The sequence below is a fragment of the Rhinatrema bivittatum genome, chromosome 1, assembly GCF_901001135.1.
Source record: "Rhinatrema bivittatum chromosome 1, aRhiBiv1.1, whole genome shotgun sequence".
Taxonomy (NCBI): domain Eukaryota; kingdom Metazoa; phylum Chordata; class Amphibia; order Gymnophiona; family Rhinatrematidae; genus Rhinatrema; species Rhinatrema bivittatum.
This window is the reverse complement of record NC_042615.1, coordinates 460,769,511-460,790,427: the sequence shown is the minus strand read 5'-3', so window position 1 is coordinate 460,790,427 and position 20,917 is coordinate 460,769,511. Positions and strand designations below refer to the sequence as shown.

Sequence of the window (20,917 nt, the reverse complement as noted above, 5' to 3'; positions counted from 1 at the left end):
TTTTGATAAAACAACTAAAGTTGCCGTGTTAATCTCCACAGTCAGTTTGTCCCATTGTAGCAAACTATCATAGATTCTCCCCAAGGGAAGACAGATATGTTTGAGCAATATCTTGTAAAACTTCCCAGGTAGCCCATCCGGGCCAGGTGTCTTATATAATAGTGATTGTCTAATAAGGGAGTAAATCTCAGTAAACGTGAAAAGAGTATTGAGGGCTTGCAAGTGATCATCTGTTAAAACAGGATCAGGAATCTTATTTAAGTACATCTTCATAGCATTAGTAGCCACCTCTTCAGCTGAGTAGAGGTGTTTATAGTAAGTGACAAATAAGTCTTCTATCTCTTTAGAGGTCTGTACAAGGTGACCATTTGGGTCTTTCATTTCTACTATGTATGATCTCTGCCACCAAGTTTGGACTAAGTTAGCTAACATGCAACTGGTTTTATTACCAAGAAGAAAAAATTGATATTTATAATACAAAATATCTTTTTTTGTATGTTGATGAAGCAATGTAATAAGTACAATTTGTGTAGACAGAAATTGTGTTTTATGCAATGGAGAAGGGTCAGTAAGTAGTTTCCTTTTATCAGAGCTTAACTGCTTTTCTAAATTAAGGATCTCTTTGGTCCTCATCAGTTTTTGCCGTATTACATAAGATATAACAGCCCCCCTCAACACAGCTTTTGCTGCATCTCAATACAGTAAGGGGGGTTCAGAATGAATACCATTAAACTCCACATACTCTTTCCATTGCTCACTGAGATAGGAATGAAAAGCCTTATATAAATAATGTGGAAATTTCCAATTATCCTTAGGAACAACATCGGTGAACCCCTCCAAATCCACAAACACTTGTGCATGATCTGATATTTCTAGAGGCTCGATGCTTGCACCCTGCACTTGTGAGAAAGAGGTGTCAGATAATAGAAATAGTCTGATCTGGACTTTGTATTATGTGCCCTTGAATAATGAGTAAAGTCAATTTCCAAAGGGTGAAGGCACCTCCAAATATCTAAAAGTCGAAGATGCTCACACAAGTATGGAATACCCTGCCTCTGGGCATTATGGTTAGGAGCTTTCTCAGGAGACCGATCCACTTGGGTCTCCTGAGAAACCGAAACCACATTAAAATCACCCCCGATAAGAATAGGAATGTGAGAATAAGGTGTTAACACATTTACTATCTGAGCAAAAAAAGAATGAAAATATACATTGGGTGCATATACACTTCCCAAAAGTATGTGGTGCCCAAATAATTGACCCTCCAGAAAAATATAATGACCTTCAGGGTCTGGAATGACTTTAAGCAGCTGAAAATGTAAGGATTTATGTAACAATATTGCCATACCCGCTTTATGCGTATTGGTGTCCTGTCTTCACCTTAAAACATGTCTGCATTATCTCCCTCCTGAATGAATGAGGACCTCAGAAGATTGCTGGCTGGCTGCCAACCAGAAAGCAGTCTAGATTTCATGAGATTAACTCTAATTTTACTGGACAAGACTATCAGCAACCTCTTCCAAACTTTTAGATCAAAAGAAAACAAAGAATGAAAAGGCATTCTATACCTACACAGATGATGAAATAGGGCAGTGCCTCCCATACCATTCCTGGGGGTCCACACAGCCAGTTGGATTTTCAGGGTATCCACAATGACTATGCATGAGAAACATGCATCCTTTGGAAACATATCCTTTTCCCTTCTTGATTTGAAATACTATTGGAGAAGTGCCTGCCCCACACTTCTCTTCAAAGCAGAACCTGCTCTGTTTGTCTTTTATTCTCTCCAAACAATACTATAAAGATAATTCCCAGCAGAGCAGAGTATATGTATTCTCTAGGGATGTGCAGAGGGACCGCATACGTTATATTCGGTATTCGTATTCATGGGGGGGGGGGCAGAAAAGATGCATTCGGCAAGGGGAGGCCCCGATCTGTTCATGCTTTCCATTCTTATTCATTTCCCGGCTAAAATGTAATTAACTACAACCCCCCCAACCTCCTGCCCCTCCCCCCCCCAAGACTTGCCAAAACTCCCTGGTGGTCCAGCGGAGGTCCGGGAGCCATCTACTGCATTCACGCTGTATTCAAAATGGCGCCGATAGGCTTTGACCTTACTATGTCACAGGGGCTACCGGTGCCATTGGTCAGTCCCTGTCACATGGTAGGAGCAATAGACGGCCGGCGCCATCTTGTGTTATGGTTAAGCGGTGTTTGGGTGGATCCTTGGGTATTGTGGTAGATGACCGCGCCCACGGGGAGGAGCCCCGTGAGGAGCCACAGTACTGGGCTAGACTCAGAATGCACAAACACAGTTAGTTTTTTATTATACAGCTTGAAGAGTACCACCAGAGGTGGCAGTAGTAAGGCAGTCTGGTAGTAGCAGTCTCAGGGCCCTCAGCAGAGGGAGCCCTTCTCACCCCATTGGTATAGGGAGGTTCCGAAGCAGGTTTCCCAGCAACGTAGTACTGTGGATGAGATAGACTGAGAGAGTACTCATTAGGTGTTTGCTGTAGGTATGCGATTCCAGCAGGTTGAAGAAGATAGTGCAGGCACCGAGGCAGGGAGAGCAGGCCCTCAAGGAGCGAGTATCTGTTCCTTGTAAGGCACCTGAAATAAAGCAGAGGGCCCCTGAGGAGTGAGTACCCAGGTTAGCAGTTACCCCGAAGGGCAGAGAGAGAGCTTCCAGCGGCAGCACGGAAGCGGCAGAGTAGCGTAGACAGGAACAGATTCAAGTCCTTGCTAACTCAACGAGCTAGCAAATTAGAATAGGTTATACACCCGGATGGGGTGACATCAGCAAAGAGGAATGCCCTCGAGGTTCGTGCCAAGGTTGGAATAAAGACGAGGGTGAGACGCGAGCGCGCACCCTAGTAGGTACCTGGGAGGAGCATGGTGGGATGCTGCACCATAGTCGTTCTGGGGACGCTAGGGAGTTCGGCTTGTAGATGCGGCGGTAGCCATCTTTCCTAGGTAAGCGGGAGGAGCCTTTAACAAGGTGAGGCAAACGGGGCGAAGCCATCTGGCACCGACGGACGCAACATGGAGAAGTATGTTTCCTACGGTAGTATGGAACCTGGGGGAAGGCTTATATGGGGCCAATTTCCAGAGTTTAAGCTCCTAAATTGGCCCTTTGGAAAATTTACAGCACTGGGAAACTAAATTTAGGCTCCTGGTTTCTTTAAGATTTTAAGATTAGGACCTTAAAAATTGGGTGAATATGGCATGGAGGGGAACACAATTAGGAGCTTAACACTAGTTGTCAGAACTAGGCATCTAATTTTGGACCCTAAATCTATGTAAATGAATATCAGGCTTAAATTTAGGCTACTAACTTTTGGGATCCTAAATGTATGTGACTTTTCAGCTGAAAACTTAGATACGTAAGCTTGACAGAAACTAGGTGCCTAAATTTAGGGGCTCAGCTATTTTTTTTAAAAATCGGCCCCTTATACTTTTCGCTGTCTTTCTCCCTGGTCTAGTCACATAGATTTAGACGTTCTGCAAATAAATGGGCATAGGATGTGCAGAAATTTCAAGTTCACAGATGTGTTCAGCATGGACTTGAATGGGTTCATTCCCACATGGAAAGCTGAAAGCAGCAAAACTCACCAGAACCACAGCATTGAACACCTGGCTTACAGTGAAATATGCCCATTTTTTCCCACCTGTTCCATCCAGAAAGTTGTCATGTTAAATTCTACAGCAGGGAAACATTGCCTGAAGCCATCATTTTCTGTGTGAAGCCAAATTTTCACACATCTCCAAATCTCTCTCAAAATATTAATCTCCCCACTTCTTTACATTGTTCAGCTCAGATATCTGGTTTTTCTTTTCTTTTTCACCTATTTTGGTTCATACAGGTTCTTTCTGCAATAAAACAGTTTGTCACATCTTTTGTTTTTAAACAATACCCCCTCCATTGCAGGGTCCACTCTTCAGCAGTTCATGTTATAGTCGAGCTGTCTTTGTATCCATATAGTGCCTTCATGCGGGTCTGATCACTGGAAGCAGAGAAGTCCCTGATTTAGAGTTTGGATCAATGGGAGTGGCTAAGTAGGAGGAACTTTGTTAAACTATACACGCTGGCATCTCTGAAATGAGATACAAAGTCAGAACTGAAAAAAGGGAATCTTAATGAGTTCATGTTAGCTGCCAAGGAAATGAAAGTTTTGCTAGCAACAGGTTCACAAAGAATAGGGAATATAATACGGGAGTAACTTTACTTGAAAAAGGATGATGACTCCAAAAGCTGCTACATTTTCAATGCTCTTCAAAATTCTTTGTGTTTAGTTTAATGCATTTTGGAGGGATTGAGGTAGTGAATTTGTAGTTCAATTCCACAATTTAAACGCTGTTTGGGGAGGAATGCTGACCATATCCTGAAGCATACAGAGAACTGGTGGTTCCCATAAGCCTATTGTTGTGGTGCAATACCAATGTTTGTATTCAAAATTGTAAAAAGATTTAGTGAAATTATTGTGGAGAGGGGAAGGAATTAAAAGGACCTGGAGTTTTATTTGAACTATTACACTAGTTGTGGTCTATTAGTTTTTCTGTCTGTTTTTTTTGGGGGGAAGGGTTGGGTTGCTGCAATGGCATTCTTGGTAGGGTGAAGAGAGGAAAATCTAGGCAACCACCCTGTGTCCTGGGTTTTGGCGAGCTCCATCCCAACATCACTTCCTATTGATGAGTGCTGATGGGCCAGGAGTTGCAGCAGCCTGCGTGGCACTGGAGACCTCAGGTAGAGTGGCAGATAAGCTGGAGAGAGATCGCCTCTCTCAACATCTGGGGATAATCCCCTCACCCTTTTCTTTTTCTCCCACTCCAGAAAGTTTGCCTGGGTCCTGTACCCACTGCCTTCTAGGGTCAATCATGGGTTGCTGTATGATGAATTCTGAAAGGAATGGTAGGGAAGCAAAGATCAGGATTACATGTTAAAACTGTCCCAGGATTTATTATGACCAAAAAATCTGCACATTATCTATACAAAATATTAGTTTGAATCTTTCAAAGGTGACATGTAAAACATACAAAAGTTCTTTTCCCCATAGTTTCTTCAAGAAAACTGGAAAGTTCACCAGAAGAGTTATTTTTCTACACGTATAATAATCTGATATTCCATGCATTAGAAAAGGTGGAAGGTAGGCTAAATGACTACCAGCATGGTTAAAGGTGAGGTGAGAGGGGCTATAATATCTAAAAGAACATCTTTCAAGAAATGGAAAAGGGATCCAAATGAAGAAAACATGAAACAGCATAAAAACTGGCAAGTCAGATTCAAAGAATTCATAAGGAAAGCAAAGAGAGAATTTGAAAAGAAGCTTGCCATGGAAGCAAAAACTCACAATAAAAACTTTTTCAGATATATTCAAGGCAAAAAGCCTTCAAGGGAGTCAGTTGGACCATTAGATAATCAAGGGGTAAAAGGGGCACTTAGGGATTTATTTATTTAGAATTTTTATATACCGACATTCTTGTTAAAATATCAAATCATATCGGTTTCCATTGAAACAGAACAGTCACAGCTATGGCGTTACATTGAAACAAGTTGACGAATCATTAAATAACAGGTGAATATAGAAAAAATAATAATAATTGTAACTAAGCAATTGTAACTAAAACAGGTGAATATAGAAAAAAAATAATTATAGATAAGCAATTATAAATAAAACCATTATAGTTAAAATTTGATTATAAATAAACAGGTCATCAAAAACGAATGACAAATATAATGGGGCAGCAAAAACAGTGGAAAACAAGCGATACATAAAGAAAGGCGACTGATATATATTGCTGTGCGTAAGCGGAATAGAAAGGGCGTGGTGGGGCCCAGGGGAATCGGGTGGCCATGAGGAAGGAGAGGGTTGAGAAGCTCCGGCTGAAAGGTGGATTGAGAAGATCTAGTTGAAGGATGGGGGAAAGGAAGAGCGAGGAGGATGGGGGAAAAGGAAGAGCGAGGAGGGGGAGGGATGAGTGGCATTGAATCAGGATCGGGGAATGTGCTAGAGAGGTTGAGTCTCTCTACGGATCGGGGGATATGCTAGAGAGGTTGAGTCTCTCTACGGTTCAGTTAAGTCCATTGACCAGTGTCTCCCTAATATCCTGTTATGACAAAGCCATGAAAAAGCCATAGCAAAGCCATAGCAAAAAGACAAAGCCATAGCAAAAAGACTAAATGGATTCTTTGCTTTGGTCTTCACTGAGAAAGATGTAAGAGATACCCATGCCAGAAATGATATTCAAAGGTGATGAGTTAGAAGAACTAAAACAAATTTCAGTGAACCTGGAAGATGTATTAGGGAAATTGACAAGCTAAAAGAGCAGCAAATCACCTGGACCAGATGGTATGCATCCCAGAGTGCTGAAAGAACCAAGAAATTAAATTGCAGAACTGCTATTAGAAATTTGTAAACTATTAGTAACGTCATCTATGGTACCTGAAGACTGAAGGGCTGCCAATGTAATGCCAATTTTTAAAAAGGGATCAAGGTGTGATCCAGGAAACTACAGACCAGTGAGTCTTATGTCTGTGCCAGGTAAAATGGTAGAAATTATCATAAAGAAAAAAATTGTTAACCATATAGATAAGCATAGTTTAATGGGACAAAGCCAACATGGATTTAACCAAGGGAAGTCTTACCTCACAAATTTGCTACATTTCTTTGAAGGCATAAATAAACACGTAGATAAAGGTGAACCAGCTGATATAATGTATCTGGATTTCCAGAAAGCATTTGTCACAGTCCCTCATGAGAGACTTCTTAGGAAATTAAAAAGTCATGGGATGGGGGCAGTGTCCTATTTTGGTTTTCCAACTGGTTAAAAGATAGAAAATAGAGAATAAAGCTAAATGGTAATTTTTCCCAGTGGAAAAAGATGAATAGGAGTGCCCCAGGGATTTGTTCTGGGACCACTGCTTTTTAAAAAGATTGTGAGAAACTGCAAGGGGATATTACAAAACTGGGAGACTTGGCATGCAAATAGCAAATGAAATGTAATGTGGACAAGTGCAAAGTGATGCACTTAGGGAAGAGTAACCCAAATTAAGGCTACATAATGCAAAGTTCCATATTAGGAGTCACTACTCAGGAAAAGGATCTAGGTGTCATCATTGAAAATACGTTGAAATCTTCTACTCAGTCAAGCTGATGCAATGTAGGCTTGCGTAAAACTTCCTAATGCATGCCAAGCCATGTTTCCTGGGTTCGCGATGCATTATTTAAATGAAGGGTCACGCTAAAAAGGATGCATTAGGGATAAATTGTGTGGCCTTAGCATGTCCATGACATTGGGTGCCCAGGTGAAGTGGCTGTACTCCGGTTAGGAAAATGGACACTCAATTAATGGACATCCGTTTCCCTAAACTGACTGCCGGCAAGATTTTGTTTTTCATGCTGCTTCCTGTGGTTCCTCCTACTTAGTATTTGGGACAATACTAAGTAGGAGGAACCACAGAAAAGCAGTATTTTGGGCTTTTTTGTGGCTTTTTGGGGGGGATGGTTTCAGATTGTTCGGAGTGCATAGGCTGGTGTTAAGCTTTCCGTGTTAAAATGTGCACCATTGGGCACATGGTAATTTTTTGCATTGGGGGTAATAGCTAATAACATTATCTACATGCAGTTACATGTGATGAGCTGATTTGGATGCACATTTTGGATACACTAATCCCCTTATTGCATCTGGTGTTAGCCTAGCGCGTCCAACCACGTTTTAGTCTGTGCACTAGGCTCAGTGCACGATATAACATCATCCAGGTGTTTAAAATCATGAGAGGTCTAGAACGGATAGATGTGAATCGGTTATTTACTCTTTCGGATAGTAGAAAGACTAGGGGGCCCTCCATGAAGTTAGCATGGGGCACATTTAAAACTAATTGGAGAAAGTTCTTTTTTACTCATCGCACAATTAAACTCTGGAATTTGTTGCCAGAGGATGTGGTTAGTGCAGTTAGTATAGCTGTGTTTAAAAAAGGATTGAATAAGTTCTTGGAGGAGAAGTCCATTACCTGCTATTAAGTTCACTTAGAGAATAGCCACTGCCATTAGCAATGGTAACATGGAATAGACTTAGATTTTGGGTAATTGCCAGGTTCTTATGGCCTGGATTGGCCACTGTTGGAAACAGGATGCTGGGCTTGATGGACCCTTGGTCTGACCCAGTATGGCATTTTCTTATGTTCTTATCCTGAGTGTGCAGCAGCAGCCAAGAAAGTAAACAGAATGCTAGGGATTATTAGGAAAGGAATGGAGAATAAAACAGAGAATAATATAATACCTCTTTATTGCTTCATAATGTGCCTCATCTTGAGTGTTGTGTACAGTTCTGGTCACCACAACTCAAAAAACATATAGCAGAATTAGAAAAGATACAGAGAAGGATGACCAAAATGATAAAGGGGATCAAATAATTCCCTTATGAAGAAGGCTAAAGAGGTTAAAACTCTTCAACATGGAGAAGGGAGATGTGATAGAGGTCGATAAAATAATGAATGGAACAAGTAAATGTGAGTCAGTTGTTTACTCTTTCAAAAAGTACAAAGACCAGGGGACACACAATGAAGTTACTAGGTAATACATTTAAAACTAATAAGAGAAAATATTTTTTTTACTCAATGCATAATTAAACTATGGAATTTGTTGCCAGAGGATGTGCTAAATACTATTAGTGTAGCTGCATTTAGAATATGCTGTTATGTTCTTATGACTGAGAGCAAGCTCAGGAGGTAGATGCAGTTCCTGAAATACCAGAAAGGTCCAGCAGATGTCACTGCAGGCATTCCAAAGAGATTTACTGTTCTATCTGGTGTAGTTTCCATAGGCAAAGAAAACAACAAAAAGTTATATATTTCAGTTCTCTTAACTATATGCTTTCTATTATTTTTCAGTAGTTCCGGGTTCTTGTCTGGTGCAGGAAAAAGATATTAATTTGGGTTTTTAAAAAATGATATCCTATCGATTTCTTATCCATGGCTCTCCCCAGCTCTGTTCCCCCTCTCTGAGACCCTGTTCTCATAAGATCACATTGAAAAGGAGCCCTCCAGCACACGGCTGGTGCTGTTGACATACTTCAGACACCTTGTAGTTTCTAGTATTTACCATTCCCGGAAGCATAAACGCCACAGGCAGAGAAGCTTTGAAGTTCTTGCTCCTACATCTGGATACCTTGTGCTTAGGGCTTCCACTATAAGATTTCTTATCAAATGCCTGTTCTTTTGGGGGGTAATTTTGTAAGTGCCCACATTGGTATAAAGACTGTGGGTATTTTTTGCCCCAGGGACCTTATACAGGTTTTCAAAGGGAAAGTTACATGCGTATATTCCCTATTACCCCACAAAACTACCTACACATGGCAACACCCACTAACATGTACACATAGGGGTACATTTTAAAAGACAGCTCGCACGCGTACTTATGTTCGCGCATCAGGCATGAACAAAAGTACGCTGGATTTTATAAGATACGCATGTAGCCACCCGTATCTTATAAAATACGGGGTCAGCACGCACAAGGGGGTGCACATTTGTGCAACTTGCGCGCGCTGCCCGTTCCCTCCGAGGCCGCTCCGAAATCGGAGCGGCCTCAGAGGGAACTTTCCTTCCATCCCCCCCAAACCTTCCCCTCCCTTCCCCTACCTAACCCACCCCCCCGGCCCTATCTAGATCCCCCGTACCTTTATCAGAAAAGTTACTACTGCCTCCGGGCAGCAGTAACTTACGCGTGCCGGCGAGGCAGACCCCGACACAGGCCGCTGTGTCGGGACACTTGGCCATGCCCCGGACCACCCACATGCCCCCAAACACGCCCCGATCTGAAACCACGTCTCCTGGCCATGCCCCGACCGCCCCTTTTTGCAAGCCCCAGGACTTACGCATGTCCCGGGGCTTGCGCGAGCTGCCGAGCCTATGCAAAATAGGCTCGGCGCACGCAGCAGGGTTTTAAAAGGGTTACGCGCATACCTTATGCACGTAACCCTTTTAAAATCCGGCCCATAGGTTTTTTGGTGGGATAAAGTTACAGGCATACTTTTGAAAATACAAACATATACCCAAGGACGCCTCTTCACATTGTTGGTGAAAGCAGGCTCTTACTGGCCCAATACACAAACATTTCCCTGCATATTGGATGGACAGTTTGTAAGAAGCCATTTTCCTAAGTACAGAACTGTTGTACCCACGGAGACAGATTTGAAAATTACCCTCCCTATCAATTTATTCCCTGGTATATTTAGGGATTGAAAGTGTAGGGGCAAAAAAATTGAAAGTACGTTTTGGTCTTTACCATGGTGAATTAGGGTTATCTAGCTTTATAAGTGTGGCCAGGACCCTCAGTTTTGTGTCCTGTTCTAGCTGAGTAGTACAAGATAGTTTGGGTGGGAGAGACCCAGAAATATGTCATCATTTCAATTGTTACAAAAAATGTTGAATGTTTGAACCTGCACTATTTTGGAGTGACTACTGGATGGCAGTTGGTGTGATATTGGATTACTGGGTTGTGATTCTTGGTATGTGTATAGTCATCTGAGTTTTAGTGCTTTGTGTGATGTGGTGTCCCCTTAAGTGTTTGGGAGATTTTGATTGGTTGGGAAGGTATAAAGCTGGATCATTTGGCAGGAGTTGCCCTTTCTAGGATGGAGCTTTGAAAGAGAGGGACCAGGATGTAGTATCCTGCAGTAGCCAGCCGCTGGACTAGTGGTACCCGGGGACCCTATAGCATGGAGTGGGCCCTATAGGGGCTTTCCTCCCAAGAGAAAAGGCCCGAGGCCTAGGGATGGAGAGCTCAAGATTTCTCCCCTCTGAGGAACTGGTGTGATGAGGAGTTGGAGGAGAGACAATTCCTCCCCCTGAGGGAAAAACATGACTCCATGCGCTACCCCGAGGAGGAGACAAGGGGATGTTCTGAGATGAAGGGAACCCCAAGGAGAAATGGAGTGAGAAGACCAGGGAATCCCACACACTGCTGTTAGAAAGGCCAAGGGCAAATAAAAGAGGTTCCTAGAGATGTGCAGAAGAAAAAAAATATGTTTTGTATTGTCCATTTGTTTCACAGGGACCTCAATTTGTTTCATTAGTTTCAAAATAAGAAAATATTCATTTATTCATTTAATTTGTTTTTTCAGTTGCCGTTAAAGTCAATGAAGGAAGCATTGCAGCCCATTTGGGGTTCCAGTATTGGTGTTTGTAGAGGTGTGAATCGTGTAATCGATCGTCTTAACGATCAATTTTGGCTGGGGGGGAGGCAAATCTGATCGTCGAGTTTTTTTTTTTCTAAAAATCGTTAAAAATCGTAAATCGGGGAGGGCGGGAAAACCGACACACCAAAAAAACCCTAAAACCCACCCGAACCTTTAAAACAAATCCCCCACCCTCCTGAACCCCCCCAAAATGTTTTAAATTACCTGGGGTCCAGTGGGGGGGTCCCGACGCGATCTCCTCCCGCACTCTGGCCACCGCTGCGTTGAGAAATGGCGCCAGTGGCCCTTTGCCCTTATCATGTGACAGGGCAAAGGTAGCGCCGGCGCCATTTTGTTTCCTGGCTCCCGACATCACGTGTGCGGGAGATCACCCCCGGACCCCCGCTGGACCCCCAGGGACTTTTGGCCAGCTTGGGGGGGGCCTCCTGACCCCCACAAGACTTGCCAAAAGTCCAGCGGGGGTCCGGGAGCGACCTCCTGCACGCGGGCCGTATTGCCAATCTTCAAAATGGCGCTGGCGCTACCTTTGCCCTCACTATGTCATACGGGCGGTCGCAATACGGCCCGCGTGCAGGAGGTCGCTCCCGGACCCCCGCTGGACTTTTGGCAAGTCTTGTGGGGGTCAGGAGGGCCCCCCCAAGCTGGCCAGAAGTCCCTGGGGGTCCAGCGGGGGTCCGGGGGCGATCTCCCGCACGCGTGACGTCGGGAGCCAGGAAACAAAATGGCGCCGGCGCTACCTTTGCCCTGTCACATGATAAGGGCAAAGGGCCACCGGCGCCATTTCTCAACGCAGCGGTGGCCAGAGAGCGGGAGGAGATCGCGTCGGGACCCCCCCACTTGACCCCAGGTAATTTAAAACATTTTGGGGGGGTTCGGGAGGGTGGGGGATTTATTTTAAAGGTTCGGGTGGGTTTTAGGGTTTTTTTGGTGTGCCAGTTTCCCGCGCCCTATTTAACGATACAATACAAATGCCCCTGACGATAAATCGGGGGCATTTGTATTGTATCGCGTATCTAACGATTTTGGACGATTTTAAAATTATCTGACGATAATTTTAATCGTTCAAAAACGATTCACACCCCTAGTGTTTTGCCATCAATTCTCATAAAACTTGTGGGAAGAAATAATCAGAAGAGGGAAAGAACTCCAAGGTACCTAGACTTTGGCAAAGTGCAGAAAAGTGACATGAACAGCCTAAGGCTCTGTAAAGGGGCAAAGGGTTACCACCAGTGGCAGGAACTCTCCAAGGAATCGGCAGAGGATACAAGGAAGCAGCAAAAGGGGGAATAACACCCCAAGGCTCCAAAAATGGTCACCAACAATTGTGGCATTAACCCTTGAAGGAAGCAGAGGGCAAAGTGGCACCAAGAGTGGCATCAGCATCCTAAGGCATCATGAAGAGGGAACAAAATAGAAAAGGTGGCAGGAAAAAACCCCCAAAACAATAATAAAAAGGACAAAGCAGAACAAAGAGTGCATCAACACACCAAAGCAACCTGAAAGGTGCAAAGCAGCCCCCCCAGAGTGGCAGGAACACACCAAGGTGTTGATGCACAGGAGAAAGTACAAAAAGGGCAACCAAAATGATAAAGGGGATGGAACAGCTCCCCTACAAGGAAAGGCTAAAGAGGTTAGGGTTGTTCGGCTTGGAGAAGGCTGAGGGGGATATGATAGAGGTCTATAAAATCATGAAAGGACTAGAACGGGTTAATGTAAATTGGTTGTTTATCAGATAATACAAGGACTAGAGGGCATGCCTGGAAGTTGGCAAGTAGCACCTTTAAAACAAATTGAAGAAAATTCTTTTTCAAAGCTTAATTGTTGCGTTTGGCGGTCTCCGGGCCTCCCTCGTGAAGTGCTGCACTTACCTCCAGCCTCGAGCCACCGTTACCAGTCCCTGATGCCACCGAAGATCTACTGGGCAGATGTGCAGCAGACTGCCACATTCAGGTAGGCCCAATGTGATGCACAGCAGGATGTCACTGGCTCCTCACATGGCTGCCCCTAGGCGCATGCCCCAGACATGACCAAACTTAAAGGGGCCTCGGAAGGAAATCCCCCACAACACCCTTGGATGACGTCTCAAGCTTCTCAAGCATCTACAGTCTTCGTCTCAGCAACAGGTCTCCCTACAGTCTGTGTAGTGTGAGTTGCCAGCATTCTCTGTGTTAGAACTCGTGGGTTAGTGAACCCTTGGCCCGAGGTGAGAGATGGTACCGCCCATGGGGAGGAACCCCACGGGCCTCACTATTGGGAGGCGAGGTCAGCGGCAATAGGTGACACAGCCCAGAGAGTACGGAGAGAGGGATGTGGATGCAGTTGCCAGAATGGGTCCCTCTAGTGGTGAGGAGCTGGGCAGGCCGCGAGGCACAGGGATGCAAGCTGAGTATGGAGGAGTGCAGAGAGAGACCATCCCCAGGGGCGGAACCACGGAGAGTGTTAGCACAAAAGGTATAACATAGGCTTACCTGAGGAGCGGGAAGACCAGAGGATCTCTGGCAATGAGAGAGAGAGAACTACCCCAAGGAGCAGGGGAATGCAGTACAGTCTCTGAGATGCAGCAGGACGCTACCCCGAGGAGCAGGGAGTGAGGTGTAGTCACTGGATACTCCAGGCGCTACCCCGAGGAGCGGGGGTGCGACACAGTCACAAATGAACGGCAATGGCCCGCGGAGTGGGGTACACCTCCGTAGGTCTCCACGAAGCTTAGTAGTGAGGCAATGGCCCGCAGAATGGGGTACACCTCCAATGGTCTACAACAAAGAAGAGAAGGAAGGCAGTGGCCCACAGAGAGGGCTACACTTACGTAGAGTCTGCACAAGGCAGAATGGTTCCGGGAGCAACCCCAATGAGCGGGGGAGCTGGTAGGCAAAATCCAAGGCGCAGGGCCCTCTGAAGAGTAGATAGCCAGAAACAGGAGCAGGGCCCCTGAGGAGTGGGTACCTACCTAAGAGTGTCTCACGCCAGGAAAAACAGGAACCAGAAACCGATGTCCATAGAGAGATCAGCAGGATTCAGCAAAGAAGGAACTCGTTGCCAAGTCAATTAGGACCAGGCCACGATGGAGCTTAAGAGTCCAGGGCTAGTGATGTCATCAAGGGGAGACGCCCCTGAGGTTCCTGCCCAGGCATCCATAAGAGGGGCCCGGAGGAGACATGGCGGTCGGCAGCATCCTTGCCCCACCAGGGAGTCCTGGAATGGAGCCATGAGCAACTGAAGCGGCTGGCCAAAGCCACGAATTTCCCCAAGGGAGAGAGAGAGGCAGAACATGATAGGTAATGTCCACCTCAGATGACAGAGGTTGGGGCTCAGGCAGTTTTTTTGAGAAGTCGGACAGTACCAGAGGTTTTGATAGCGAGACATGGAAAGCATTGTGGATTTTGAGAGATGAAAGCAGACGAAGACTGTAGGTAACTGGGCCCAGCTGGTGAAGCACAGGAAAAGGCCCAATGTATCTGGGAGCGCACTGGGCTGAAGGCAGTTTAAGACGGATAAACCGAGTACTGAACCACACTTTGTCTCCTGGATTAAACTGCAAAGCTTCCCGATGATGAGCATCATAGTACTTTTTGGATCTTTGAGCGGCTTGCTGAAGGAGTTGTTTAGTGTTGTCCCAGAGTCGATGCAACTCCTGCACGGTGGCCTGTGCAGCTGGGGATGGCACTGAAAGCGAGAGTGGCAGAGGAGGCAGCGGCTGACGTCCATAAACCACCTGGAAGAGTGAAGATCCAGTGGACGCAGACTGGTAGGAATTCAGAGCAAACTCTGCCCATGGCAGAAGGTCGGACCAGTCATTCTGCCATGAATTTGCATAAGCTCGAAGGAACTGTTTTAAGGTCTGACCATTGGCTTGGAGATGGTAAGCTGAAGTGAGATCCAGTGAGATGTCAAGCTTTTTGCAGAGGGATTTCCAAAACCGGGCAGTAAATCGTACTCCCTGATTGGAAAGAATGTGTCTGGGGAGACTGTGGATGTGGAAGATATAGTGGATGAACAAATTAGCTAGTTCCGGGGCTGAAGGAAGGCCAGGTAGTGCCACAAAGTGAGCCATTTTCGAAAAACGGTCCAAGGTGACCCAAATCGTGTTATTGCCACTTGAAGGAGGAAGGTCCACAATGAAATCCATGGCTATGTGCTTCCATGGCTTGCTGGGCATGGGAAGAGGTTGTAGGAGGTCCCAAGGACAACCCTCCGGGGGCTTATGACCGGCGCATGTAGGGCAATACTCAGCGTAGGCTTGTGTGTCTTTCTTCATGGTGGGCCACCAATAGAACCATTGGAGAGTGGGAAGGGTTCTTGACTGTCCCAGGTGACCTGCTGTTATGGAGTCATGAGCCCAGCGGACCATCTTCCATCGAAGTTGTCAAGGAACAACCATTTTCCCCGGTGGCACATGAACGTGGCAGAAAGGAGGACTTTAGCCGGGTCAATAATGTGCCGTGGAACATCAGAAACATCTTCAGTGACAAAGGACCGAGAGAGTGCATCGGCAGTTTTTATTGGCTGGATGGTATCGTAACAGGAAATTAAATTGAGTAAAAAAAAAGGGCCCATCGGGCCTATCGATTTAGGCGTTGAGCACGGTGCAAATACTTGAGGTTTTGTGGTCAGTAAATGCTGTGCCCCCTCAAGCCAGGGGCACCACTCCTCGAAGGCCAGTTTAATTGCCAACAGCTCCTTATCCCCGATTGCATAATTACATTCCGCTGGAGAAAAGCATTTAGAAAAGAATGAGCAACAGTGTAAGGTATAGGTGACTGAATACTGGCTAAGTACTGCTCCTTCGCCGACATCAGAGACGTCTACTTCGACGATGAAGGGCTGTCGTGGGTAAGGATGGTGCAGGCATGGATCCTGGAGGAAGGTGGCCTTGAGGTCCTGGAAGGCGGTCATGGCCTCAGGTGACCACTGAGACGGGTTAGCCCCCTTGCAAGTCATGGCCATGAGTGGAGCGGTTAGAGTAGAATAGTGATGAATAAACAATCTGTAGTAATTGGTAAAGCCCAGAAATCTCCGCAGGGCCTTGAGGCCTGTGGGTTGAGGCCAGTTGCGGATACTTTTGGATTTTTGGGGATCCATCTGAAAGCCTTGGCTAGAGACCACATAACCCAGGAAGGGAATGGACTCTTGTTCAAAAGAGCACTTCTCCAGTTCGGCATGCAACTGGTTATCCCGCAATCGCTGAAAGACACTGCAGATGACTCCATGATGGCTCTGAAGGTCTTGAGAAAAGACCACTATGTCATCCAAGTTTACTACGACGCATCAGTAGAGCATGTCTCTGAAGACCTCATTCATCATATTCTGAAAAACTGCTGGAGCATTACAGAGGCCGAACAGCATCACAAGGTATTCGAAGTGGCCATCACGTGTGTTAAACGTGGTTTTCCATTCATTGCCCTGGCGAATTCGGACCAAATTGTGGGCCCCTCTAAGGTCTAATTTGGTGAAGATTTTAGCACCTTGAAGTCTGTCGAAGAGTTCTGAAATTAAGGGTAGAGAGTAACGATCCTTCAGAGTGATCTCGTTCAAGCCACTTAGTCAATGCACGGCCAGAGTGAGCCATCTTTCTTCCCCACTAAGAAAAAGCCCGCTCCAGTGGGAGACTTGGAGGGCCGGATGAAGCTCTTGGCTAAATTTTCACAAATATATTCTGACATGGCTTGTGTCTCAGTTAAGGACAGTGGGTAAATCCTACCCCAAGAAGGCTCTGTGTTGGGTAGCAAGCTTATTGCACAGTCAAAGGAACGATGTGGGGGTAGGGTGTCCGCTTCCTTTTTGGAGAAGACATCCGCGTATGAGGAATACTGCAGCAGAAGGTCCGGAAGAGAAGCAGAAGTGGTTAGGCAAGGTACAGGTGATATGGTCTCCAAGTATTTGTCGTGGCAGGAGCTACCCCATTGAGATAGTTGTAATGTGACCCAGTCAAACTGCGGAGTATGTAACTTAAGCCACAGCAATCCTAGCACCACGGGGTGAATGGCTTTACCCAGAACAAATAATGATATTGTCTCCACATGTAGAGAGTCAGTACGGAGTTGGATAGGATCCGTGGAGTGGGTAACCTCACCTGGTAAAAGTTCGCCATGAATGGAAGAGAGTAATAAGGGCACTGGGGAGCGGATGGTGGGAATTCGAAGATGTTCCACAAGTTGCCTCAGAATAAAATTCCCGCCGGCCCCAGAGTCCACTAAAGCCAAAATGTGAAACTCTTGTGCGTCTAATTTGATGGAAACTGGCAAGGTTAGTGGAGGAGAGGGTGAGGTCAGGAGCAGGAGTAGTCCTCCAGCTGAACCTAGGCCTGGGAGTTTCCCAGACAGACTGGGCATGAAGAAATAGCATGTCTGGGTTGGCCACAATACAAGCAAAGGCCTGATTGTTGGCGGCAATGTCTTTCTTTCGGAGATAGCCTACTTCGACCCATCTGCACTGGCTCTTCCACTTCTTTATTCGGAGTGATGTTGGGCTTGGAGAAGATACAGAGAAGGATGACCAAAATGATAAAGGGGATGGAATGGCTCCTCTATGAGAAAAGGCTAAAGAGGTTAGGGCTGTTCAGCTTGGAGAAGAAAAACTGAGGGGGGATATGATAGAGGTCTATAAAATTATGAGAGGTCTAGAATGGGTAAATGTGAATTGGTTATTTACTCTTTCAGATAATAGGACTCCATGAAGTTAGCAAGTAGCACATTTAAAACTAATCAGAGAAAATTATTTTTCATTCAACGCACAATTAGGCTCTGGAATTTGTTGCCAGAGGATGTGGTTAGAACAGTTAGTGTAGCTGGGTTTAAAAAAGGTTTGGATAAGTTCTTGGAGGAGAAGTCTATTAACTACTATTAATCAAGTTGACTTGGGAAATAATCACTGCTTATTACTGGCATTAGTAGCACGGGATCTATTTTATGTTTGGGTACTTGCCAGGTATTTGTATCCTGGATAGGCCACTGGTGGAAACAGGATCCTGGACTTGATGGTCTGACCCAATATGGCAACTTCTTATGTTCAAGGTATCTGGGTATGGTAGCAAGGCAGAGTGGCACAAAGAACCCCCAAGGAGTAGAATATGGGGAATAGCTACAATCTGTAATGCTCTCTTGTTTGGTCTCCCAGCCAGTACTACGAGGGCATTGCACTCTGCAGCCCCTTTACTTATAGGTACCAGGATGCATCAACGTATCACACCTATTCGGCCATCATTACATTTGCTCGCTTTAGAATTTAGAATACAATATGAAATATTTTCAGTTGTTCATAAGTGAACTCAAAATGAGAGCAATGGGAGCTCATTCTACCGCTGTCAATGTTCCTTTCTGTCTGTGTTGGCTATGTGAACATGTTCAAAACTCTCAGGCTGGCACTTCCGGTAGACTGACCGTGTGCATTGCAAGATAAGCATGCAAGAAGGGTCAGCCTACTGGTTTTGAACATGCTCACAGGGCTGGCCCAGACTGGAGGGAACGGTGGCAGAGGTTCTGCTGCTGAACAGGCATTTTGCTCAGGGAGGAGGCAGGTGGAACAGGCAGATGCAGTGGCAGCAGTAGGGGTGGAATGGTAAAGGCAAGGAGGAGATGCTGGGAGGAAGAAAGGGAAAGGCAGGAGGCAGATGCTGGGATTAGGGGAGGGGGTTAATAGACAGAGAAGACGATACTGCGGATGGAGATTTAAGAGACAGTGATGCTGCGGATGGGGGGGTGTAAGAGGTAGGGAACGGACGATGGGGATGCTGGGGTTAAGAGGCAGGGGATGCGTATGTTGTGAGGCGCTATAGAAATGTTAAGTAGCAGGATGCTGGGGGGAATGGGTAGGGGTAGATGCTAGGGGACTGGGTATGAGACAGGAGGCAGGTTGCTGAGGGATTAAGGAGGCAGTTGGTGCTGGGGAGAAAGGACTCTGCCTCCGCTGCTCACTTGTAGAAAAAGCTTGCATACAGCCCTATCCCCACTAATTGATGCCAACGACTGGGACATAAGGCTTCACGGGGGGGGGGGGGGGGGGGGGGCGGGCAGCAGCATTAAAGATTTTCATCCAGGGCACCGTTTGTCCTTAGAGCCGGCCCTACATGCATTATGCATTTCATGCATTTAGCCACAGTGCCAGCAGTCTGGATGTGGCTTGAGAGTGTACCAAAATGGCAGTCCCCATGCTCTTTTTTTTTTAGGATGGGGGGAGGCTGAAGTTTCCTTTTGCTCCTTTAGCCTGCCTGCTCATTCACAACCAGCTTCACCTGGGACTAAGACACCATGCACTTTCACTTGTGACCACCTGGGGGTTTTCCACATTTTAACCCTCTCTGCTCTCCTGTCTCCTGCAGCAATCACAGCAAAAGTAATTGGCTATGAGGTGACTTAGCTGCTACCTTTGAAACCTGACACGTGTATAGTCTAAGTCTATTGGGTGTCACCTTTTGTGCAGTGACCAGAGCCCTCCACTTCCAGGGCTGTGAATGCTGCCTCCACAGCATCCCCATTTCCAGCTGGCCTGCATAGAAGAAACTGGGCTTGGGAATCAAACCCTGATCTCCCATCCTTAGCCATCATTCTTGCCCTATATTCTCTTTTTATAAGATCCTCAATAATTACTTCACTTGGGCTTTATTTGTTTTTTTGGTTTTGTTTTAGTTTTTTGAGTTTCTTTTCTCTCTCCTGCAGCCTGGAGCTGACATGGTCTCGCATTGAATGGCTGCAAGAGAAATATGAGGTTTGCGAGACCACAGAAATGTTGCCTTTGAAAATCATCAGAATGGGGAACCCTACAGACTCCGCATTTATTGCTGTCAAGGTAACCTGATCCATACAGAGTATTGGCAAGGAATGAAGGGGCTGCTGGATTTTTCCTAGTGCCTGTTCTCTGCATTTGATTCTCTTTGATGTAGTCGGCAAGTGATAAGCTGTGCCATTGTCCAGCATTCCATTGAATTCCAGCTTCCTTTCCAGCACAAGTCTGTGGGATGATGTCATAGAAAGCCTCTGTGATGTCAGAATAGTGCAGCAAGAGCAACATCCCTATATAATTTCCATAAATCAATCAATTTCTGTAATTAAGTACAATTGTTGCAACCTTGTGTGATTCCTCAGAGGTTCCTTTCCTTCCTGTGCTCATAAAGAGAAGTTTTCTTTTTGTATGCATAACTGATTTGTCTTCCCTCAGCTCTTCTCGGAGGAGCAGTACCTTTGCTTCTGGTCAGGGCCTCATGCACGTGTAGCGCTTTGCATTGGGATGGGGCTCTGTGCTTGCCACTCCCAGCACGAATCCCAGCTGGGCAAGCCCTGCAAAACGAGTTACTGCCAACAAAAAAATACACTGCATGCTGAACTGCTCAGAGCACGCGTATGCACTCCTACCGTAGCACAAGCACAAGCTGTTCTGCACTCTCCTCCATCCTCTGCCAGTATTTCTCTTATGTTTCATCTCAGGTGAATGAAATATCTGCTACACTTGGAAAGGATTTCACCCCGAGTCCATCCAAGCTCATACAGTTTGATCCAGGTAGGTTGAGGCATGTGAGTGGAGAGCCAATAACATTTCCTTCTGACCATTTTAGACAGATACGGGCAGCTGCAGTGTGCTGTTGGGCCATCTGCCCAGGATGTACTGTATATGTTGCACTATCAGAAGCATTGAACTCTTCCTTAGACTGAAGATGCTCTATATCCAGACTATTTATGTTAATGTCTGGCCAGCACTGTCTGAGAATCACCATCATCATTGTTTATGACATGCT

At 45.7% G+C, this 20,917-nt stretch overlaps 1 protein-coding gene across 1 annotated transcript in view; it reads left to right on the top strand.

Moving 5' to 3' along the window:
* The window catches only part of FREM1 (FRAS1 related extracellular matrix 1), a 303,886-nt gene that overhangs the window by 201,277 nt on the left and 81,692 nt on the right, over window positions 1–20,917 (top strand). The window contains exons 27-28 of the mRNA XM_029605792.1: window positions 19,845–19,974; window positions 20,610–20,682. Of these exons, the coding sequence (XP_029461652.1) occupies window positions 19,845–19,974; window positions 20,610–20,682 (203 nt within the window). The remainder of the gene's footprint in view (window positions 1–19,844; window positions 19,975–20,609; window positions 20,683–20,917) is intronic.